The following is an 8,320-nucleotide window of genomic DNA, read 5'->3' on the forward strand; positions in this document are numbered from 1 at the left end:
ATAAACAAATTTAACAGACTAAAATAAAATATAGTATATTAGTAAAGACCATTTTTTTTTTCACGCTAAAAACCAAAAAAAGTGATTTTGTTTGTTTTGTGTGTCTTAATAAAAATTATTTTTTTAAAAAAAATCATTTACAAAAAATATTTTTTAGGTAAACTATTAAAAACAATGTTTCACTTAAATAATTTTTAGATATTTTTTTATTTTTATTTTTTCAAAAACTCTAACAAACAAACTAAAACTTTATGTAACAAACAAACTCTAAAACTATTAAAAATATGTTATATTTGGAAAGACAAGTATATCTATTTTGTTTTTAAGAAGACAATGTTTACACCAAAAAACTTTGATTAACGAATATGGGCCACGAGGCCCATACCTCATGATTCATGGATTAGGGTTCAGCTATTAATAAAGAAGCCCATGCTTCCTTATTATTCCGTTTCCACTCTCCAGTGTGCGTTGCCCTAGCTCTGGTTTCGCAACTCCAACATGGTTCGTATCCTCCTTCCGCCTCTCCTTTTTCTTTATGCTTTTCTAAATCTCATCTTCACATTGCAACTATATGTCTCTTTGTGCTTTCGGTATTTTTCGTAAACTGTTTTTCTTTTATGTTTTTGATAATATTTGAACTCACAAGTTTGAAGCTTGTAATAAACGTTTTGAGGTTTTACTTTTCCAAATCACTATGTTTCAATATGTTTACTTTCGTCGTTACTGTGCTTAAACGTTTTTAGGGTTCTACCTTGCACCGAATGTATAGTATATTATGGATTCAAGTGGAAAAAATTTAGATCTTTAATATAATATATTTTTCTTTGTGTTGATATGAAATTTAATTCGTAGCTTAGTAAACTATGTAATCTAATTCGTTTAATATGATTATACGTTTTTTTAATTAATTGCTTGATCAAACGATCAAATCCATTTGATTATTGTGTTTGAATTTTGAAATTTAATTTTTATGATTGTGACAGGCGAGAGGATTGAAGAAGCATTTGAAGAGGCTCAATGCCCCCAAGCATTGGATGCTTGACAAATTGGGTGGTGCCTTTGTAAGTGGAAGTTTTTATATTTTTTCAATTGGTTATATTAAGTGTGTTTCAATGGCTGATGTAGTTTTGTCTGTGTGAAATTTGTATAGGCTCCTAAACCCTCATCTGGACCACACAAGTCAAGGGAATGTCTGCCACTCATTCTCATTTTGCGAAACAGGTTGAAGTATGCTTTGACATACCGTGAGGTCATTGCCATTCTGATGCAACGCCATGTCCTTGTTGACAACAAAGTCAGGACCGACAAGACCTATCCAGCTGGATTCATGGGTATGTGGCATGCCTTTGTAAAATTACTTTGAGTGATTTGTATGCTATGATTTTTCATCAGTATTTCTAGACGTCTTATTGTGTATTGTAGATTCATATGTCTGTTGATCAGTGTTGCAATCCCAGATTGTGGGAAATAGTTGTTTGGTCAAATCCCGCTATGCTATAGTGCTAAAGCGCTGCAAAAGACTGTTTGACAAAATTTTGTACCAAATAGCATAGTTCAGAACAATAGCAATTTGTTCAAATTCTGCTATGCTCTAATGCTGCTGTAGTGGTTTTTTTGACAACACTGCTCTTGATTATGTTTTTTGAGCTAGAATTTATATATTAACTGGATTTACAGAACTATGGTTGATGAATTCCTGATTTAGTTTCTTTGGCATTTTTTATGACTGAATTACAATATACTGTTGTTCCTAAATATGTTGAAACATAGTTCGCTGCATAGATATGTTGTATTGTCTTATGTATCCCTGAACAAAAGTTTTTTATTTGGCTTGAGGTATGATCTAGGTTTTTAACAAAGTTTCTTTCTCTCCACAGATGTTGTGTCAATTCCCAAAACAAATGAGAACTTCCGCCTGCTTTATGACACCAAAGGCCGTTTTCGTCTCCACTCAGTCAGGGATGATGAGGCTAAGGTATTTTTTTGCTTACTGAATAGATTGTATTGTTAAGTTTTAGTCTGTTATTTTATACAACAGCAAACTCTGTTGGCTTATATTGTTAAGTTTCTTGTATGTGCAAAAGTGCAATATTATTGTGAAGTATCACCAGTGTTGATGATACTTCACCTTTTATTTTAATCTCATCAATTTTATAGTTTGTGAAATATTATTGTATAAATTTGATCAAAATATTTGTATTTTGTTTACCACTATAATTTTACATGTTTTTTTTTATGTTGTTTACATGGCAGTTCAAGCTCTGCAAGGTTCGCTCAGTTCAATTTGGACAGAAAGGTATCCCATACCTAAACACTTATGATGGTCGCACTATCCGCTACCCAGACCCTCTCATTAAGGCTAATGATACAATTAAGCTTGATCTTGAGGAGAACAAGATTGTTGATTTCATCAAGTTTGATGTTGGGAATGTAGTTATGGTTACTGGTGGAAGGAATAGGGGTCGTGTTGGAGTGATCAAGAACAGGGAGAAGCATAAGGGAACTTTTGAGACAATCCATGTTCAGGATGCTACTGGCCATGAATTTGCAACTCGATTGGGCAATGTGTTCACTATTGGCAAGGGAACCAAGCCATGGGTATCTCTTCCCAAGGGTAAGGGTATTAAGTTAACCGTCATTGAGGAAGCTAGAAAAAGGGCTGCTGCAGCCCAACAAGCAATTGCTGCTTAAATCGTTATTGAATGAGTTTACAATAGACTTGAGTGTTTTCTAGTTTTATTCCAACTTATTTGGTTTCTGATGTCTGAGTTTTTATCAGTTGAATTTTGACTTTTGAACTATACATCTGTTATTGTGCTTGCTATATTTATTCATGAAGGAATATTTTCATTCCGTAGTTTTGAATTATTTTGGTCGTATAGAATCTCCGAAGTGGGTTTGCCATTACAAATCCTAGTTCTATTGCTTTTTTGTATGATACCCTGTAACTCGTTAATGTTGTGAGGATTGGTATTTGGCCATGCAGGAACCTGTGTTTTTTTAGGTATGATTAAGTTTGAATAGGAAAATGAAATGGGGTAATTTTAATGTTTAGGACCCTAAACCCTTTTTACAAAATTGAACACCAAGATTAATGACACGATTAGTACCGGAACGGTTGCAAGAAGCAATCTGTATTCGTATGTCCTCGTTTCTAGTATATGTTAGTTTTCTGCACATTGGGACAGATATATGAGCATTAGGTCGGTAAGGGGAGTGACCTATATATGAAACTAGCTTCATTCTATTCCCTGGTGATGACCAAGACAGTTTCCATCACCAATTAGATTGTTATTAATATTTATGAATATTTGGGATTATTCAAAATTTAAATCGAAAATTGTGTTACCATTAGAACTGTCAATTATAAAGTTCTATTAATGTTTTTTTTACTAAGTTCTTAATATTAAACTATCTATTACCATAGTTTTTTAAAAATTTTAATCTATTATTTTTAAGGGAAGGATTTATAGGTTTACTATTTTGATTTATTTTCTTGAAAAAATATTAATAAAAATTAATTTTTTTTTAATATTTTAAATATTTTTTCTCTAAATTTTGTGAATAACTGATATCATTACTTCTGTAAATAACTGATATCATTAAAAAAATTTAAATCATTTTTTCTCTAAATTTTTGAATTAATTTTTTTTAAAAAAAATTGTAAATAACTGATATAATTAATTCTGTTAAATTGAGAGTTTTGTTCCATAGTTTTATTAAAGTCACATCAGCAGTCTGTTTGTTACTAGAATAGTCTTCGTAAGATTCTTAGATATCATACAAAATCACCAATTCGCAACCTTTTTTGCTACCTTATAATAATACTCGCAAGTTTCTCTAGAAAGTAGAACCCATATTAATATTAAAGATAAAAATATCCGATATCAACGAAGAAACATAAAATCTTTTTACAAAATACACTTATCGAGTTATCGTTAAAGCTTTTCTCGCGGACTTAAATTTTAATCAATTAAGACCTTTCTTTTGCTGTAAACCATACTCAATGATGAAATATCAAATTATCCACGTATAGCACAAGTTTATGTTTATAAATATATTCTAGTTCATTACGTGTCACAAGCATATCCTTTAAACAAAGTTCCTTTGCTTAAATTTTTAGAGATAATTCATATCTTTTAAGGATTGTGATGCTTAGATGCATGACAATTAAAATTAATTTTTAAACAGTTAAAACTTTTTCTTTTGTTGTAAACCAGAGTCGACGATGAATGATCAAATTATGCATGTAAAGAAAAATTTTGTTTCTATTATTTTCTCATTATTATTGAAATGAAATAAGTTCATTTGCCCAAAAAAAAGCTTTTGATTCCTTTATTAGGAGAGCTAAATTATACTCATTTGGTGTCTTGAGTGTGCTAGGTTCATGGGACATATATTTTCCTTCGTAAAAAAGCTTTTTACTACTAATCCTTCTTAACCACCGTTGTCGTGTGACATCAATAAAGGTTAAACATCTATATTACTTTGGTAAGCAATAAATAAATTTATGTAATTGATATGTTTTGGGGTGAGACGATACAATGTGGCTGAATTGATGGTATTTGTGCTACTCTATGAAAATTTTAAAAAGTAGCACAAATAACATGAATTAACAGATTCAAATCAATCCTGATATGCGAAAGTCGTACGCTTGGTAATATTATTTGAAAACAATTTTATCAGACATTTAATCAATTTACCAGCGTTAGATTAACTTTAGTCAAGTTGCAGAAGAAGGAAAGTATAAGTAGAAAGAGGTAAATAAACTGAAAATTAACAATGACCCAAAACATTCCACATTAATTTTATTCAGCTACGGTTCAGTGTCAACTTCTAGTTCTAGCAAAACAGATACAATGACTGAAAACGGAGACAAAAATGTAATTATCAAGCTGCAGCTGCTTCCTCGTTGAGCAACATCTGATCAAAGTGCCAGACACCTGAAATTTCACCGAGGAAGCCAGAAAAATTAACACTTCGATAAAGCACAGGACAAGAAAAAGTAGAACAAAGTAAGAACAGTAAGATGTATGAAGCAGAAATAGAAAATCTCACCGTGTCCTTTGCCAACTCTTCTAAGCTGAGCGACAAACTCTGAGATTTTTTTGATGGCTTCCACCTATGAAAGGAAAATTAATAATAATTAAAGAGCAGAATTTGGATGTATTAAGATATGTTGCAGTCTTTTGTTAAATAAAATGTTTTACAAACAATTGCATACTATCCCTTACACTTAAGAAAGAAATATTGTTAGTTGCAACACCGATTTGATACATACCTGTTCACCCAAAAACTCACTTTCCACAAAGTCTGTCAATTGCACGTCACCATTCTTCGAGGCAACCTATGGAAAAACATAAACGCATGAGTTAAAGGAAAGTAATTTTCATTTTAACTATGTCAATGTCAAAGTGAGCTAAACAACTATACAAAGCATAACCAGAAATCAAAACCCAGCAAACATGTCTTACATTGTGCAGGTTAAGGAGCTTTTCATTGGTTAGCTTCTCCAATGACAGTGCGAGTTCCATTGCTGCATTAAAGGAAAAAAATGTTCAATTCATTAAATAGGGAGTCCATGCAGGTAAATTTTACAAAGTTGACTTCCCCATCTTGTGTTACTCATTAGACAATAACACCTCATAGTATTTACCATTTTGGAAGCAAATATCGTTCTTCCAAACTAGTAATCACAGGGGGCACAAAAAAATAAATGTAATCTGATATTTTGCAGAATGATTCGGAAGCTATCGAGATATATGTAACATTAATTTGACATTTATACACTATAACCATATTAATTGAGATGTCCATTTCTTAGAGACATTTTAATTGATATGATGTAAGTGTAATAAATGTCCAATTAAAGTCACATATTATTGGAATGTGTGCATTTATATCACTTAAGGTTCCAAAAATTATAGCAATGGAAGAAATGAAGAAAACAAAAAATGGAGAGGATCAGATCTCTAGTGCTTAATGGTTACAACTCTACAACATAGTCCCAATTAAGGGCCAGATGTGTGGTATTAGAATTGATTCAACCTCCAATAAATATTTTAGTAAAAAACCAAGTTTTGGTTTCTTCATACCATAATTGATTTCACTGGCATGCTCAATCTGATGAAAAGATTATTTTGTATTGTGCTGAAAATTGTCTATTTCTAGATCATGCTTTTGGAGTAAAAATTAAAATCATTCAGACATAAATCACTTCACTTTAGTTCTAACTCAATTACACCTCAAATAGTAATTGTAAACAATCAACTCTATTCAAACTCATGTTCATGAAACACTAATCCAAACCCACGATTCATCCATCATCTTCAAAGCCCAAAATCACAAAGTGCCCAGACATATAAAACAAATAACTTGATCCACAAACTAGAGAGCACACGTCACGAATCACTATTCGGATTCAGTAAAATACAGAACAACGTACGCAAAAGAAAGAAAGAAAAAAAAAATGACGTTACTAATTACAGAACAAAATATCTGAACCAAAAAAAGAAACTAACCGTAAAGCGCATCACCCTTATCAGCATGATCAAACTCAGAAAGCGGCTTCACTATAGATTGCAACTTCACTTTTCCACCCCTTTTGTTCTAAAAACAAAAATCAAAACACCATAATCAATCAGAATCAAACATCATTAAATAACACCAAAAAGCAAAAATAAAATCTGATATAAATTAAGTAAAATTAAAAAACCTGATATTCCATCAATTTCTCAGCATGCTCCCTTTCCTCTTCACTAGATTCCTTAAAAAATCTATAAACAAAAAAAAAAAAAAATTAATAAAAACACTCATTAACATTCAATTTTAAATTAATCCATTTTCTAAATTATAATGGTGTCGAAATATTAGTGTCAGTATCATTAACACTTAACAATCATTCCTATAAAAGAAAACCAAATCAAACCAAAACAAAATGAAAAATTTCACTTACTTAGCAAGACCCCTTAGGGCAACATTATCCCTATCGAAGTACGCATACATTGCATGATAAACGTACGAGACATTATACTCCACACTGCAAAATAACAAAAACAAATTAAATTTAATTTAATTTAATCGAAAAAAAAAAAAAACTTAAATCATTAAAAAAGAAAAAGGAATAGAGAGAGAGGAACGAAAAACGAACTTGATTTGTTCATTGATAGCAGCTTCAGATGCATCATGAAACTTATGACGAGCTAAAGAATCTTGTGGAACAATGGGAACAAGATCGAGTTCCTTTTTAACCTCTTCAAAAGGTTCAAATAAAACACCGGTTAGAATACGGTTATTGCTAGAGCCTTTGGTGGCGGAAAAAACCAATCGGTCCAATTTACTTCCTCTGTGAAGAATCGGAGCCAAACGCGAGTTTTCAGAATTGAAGAGAGGAAGTGAGGAAGAAGAAGAAGCGGTTACAGCGGCTCTGAGAAGCATGGTTAGGGAATTTTCGACGGAACGAAAACGGAAAGAAAGAAAATCGGAGGAAAATGGAATAGAAAGGGTTTTGATGAATGTGTGTTGTGTGTGAGAATGATTGAGATAAGTGTGAGATTTTATTGGAAGATTGGGAGTTTGATGGCCGTTGGATTTGGAGCTACGTGGAGGGTTGAGATTGGAGGGCGCGTGGCAGGCTCGTGGTTTAGTTGGGTATTATTGTCATTTCAATCATTTTCATTAAGAAATATCTAGATACTTTTTAGGTCGAATTGAATGATTTTATGTGGTGATTCTTTATTGATGCCTGTTTCTATCAGCATAGTGAGACCAAAAGGGAAAGTAATATTAAATTGATGGATCATCTGTCATTTAAGTTAGAATAAGTGGAAGGTAGACTCAAATAAAGTTGTATCAACTTATTGGTGTAATTTTCTAAAAACATAATAATAATAATAATAATAATAATAATAATAATAATAATAATAATAATAATAATAATAATAATAATATTGGTGAAATTCAAGTGGCAAACAACTCAAGTTCAAGTTAGGACTTTAAATTTAAAGAAAAGAATTTTATTTTGTCAAAAAAAAAAAGCATTCACATAAATCTAATAGTTCATAATTTCATATTGATTCAATAAAATAACACAATTTATAATAACAACAATGAATGGCCAAAGAAAAAATAGTAGCTTATAAATAACTTCATCTTGACTCAATTTACAAAAAAGTATTAATTCCATGTAACGTTTTTTTATTCTACTATAATAAATGTTAATTGAAATTGATTATGATAATTTAATAAATGATTTTTCATCTCAAAAAATTGAAAAAACTAAAACTAAAATTAAAATAAAAATAGTTTTCTTTAAAAATAC

The 8,320-nt window shown here is 31.0% G+C and overlaps 2 protein-coding genes across 2 annotated transcripts; one reads left to right on the top strand and one right to left on the bottom strand.

Annotated features, from left to right (window-relative positions):
* Positions 1-360: 360 nt before the first annotated feature.
* LOC101510766 (small ribosomal subunit protein eS4z-like) lies at positions 361-2,868 on the top strand. Its single transcript, XM_004490956.4, has 5 exons — positions 361-501; positions 984-1,061; positions 1,151-1,331; positions 1,878-1,975; positions 2,254-2,868. The coding sequence occupies exons 1-5, from the start codon at positions 499-501 to the stop codon at positions 2,689-2,691; spliced, it is 798 nt and encodes a 265-aa protein (XP_004491013.1). The 5' UTR covers positions 361-498; the 3' UTR covers positions 2,692-2,868.
* A 1,915-nt stretch (positions 2,869-4,783) lies between these two features.
* FER1 (ferritin-1) lies at positions 4,784-7,542 on the bottom strand. The gene is made up of 8 exons (XM_004490955.4): positions 7,151-7,542; positions 6,956-7,039; positions 6,716-6,776; positions 6,522-6,609; positions 5,475-5,536; positions 5,282-5,347; positions 5,059-5,122; positions 4,784-4,943 (listed from the first exon to the last, which is right to left on the bottom strand). The coding sequence occupies exons 1-8, from the start codon at positions 7,435-7,437 to the stop codon at positions 4,891-4,893; spliced, it is 765 nt and encodes a 254-aa protein (XP_004491012.1). The 5' UTR covers positions 7,438-7,542; the 3' UTR covers positions 4,784-4,890.
* Positions 7,543-8,320: the final 778 nt, after the last annotated feature.

The sequence above is a fragment of the Cicer arietinum genome, chromosome 2 (genome assembly GCF_000331145.2).
Source record: "Cicer arietinum cultivar CDC Frontier isolate Library 1 chromosome 2, Cicar.CDCFrontier_v2.0, whole genome shotgun sequence".
Classification (NCBI taxonomy): domain Eukaryota; kingdom Viridiplantae; phylum Streptophyta; class Magnoliopsida; order Fabales; family Fabaceae; genus Cicer; species Cicer arietinum.

What these genes read in the sequence shown, in the direction of transcription:
- FER1 (XM_004490955.4), bottom strand. Translation starts at nt 7,437, where the DNA reads ATGCTTCTCAGAGCCGCTGTAACCGCTTCTTCTTCTTCCTCACTTCCT. An exon ending in GCCCTAAGGGGTCTTGCTAA is followed by an intron (nt 6,777 to 6,955) that starts GTAAGTGAAATT and finishes TTTTGTTTATAG; the next exon opens with ATTTTTTAAGGAATCTAGTG. An exon ending in AAGAGTTGGCAAAGGACACG is followed by an intron (nt 4,944 to 5,058) that starts GTGAGATTTTCT and finishes GTGAAATTTCAG; the next exon opens with GTGTCTGGCACTTTGATCAG.
- LOC101510766 (XM_004490956.4), top strand. An exon ending in ACAAATTGGGTGGTGCCTTT is followed by an intron (nt 1,062 to 1,150) that starts GTAAGTGGAAGT and finishes AAATTTGTATAG; the next exon opens with GCTCCTAAACCCTCATCTGG. An exon ending in TCAGGGATGATGAGGCTAAG is followed by an intron (nt 1,976 to 2,253) that starts GTATTTTTTTGC and finishes TTTACATGGCAG; the next exon opens with TTCAAGCTCTGCAAGGTTCG.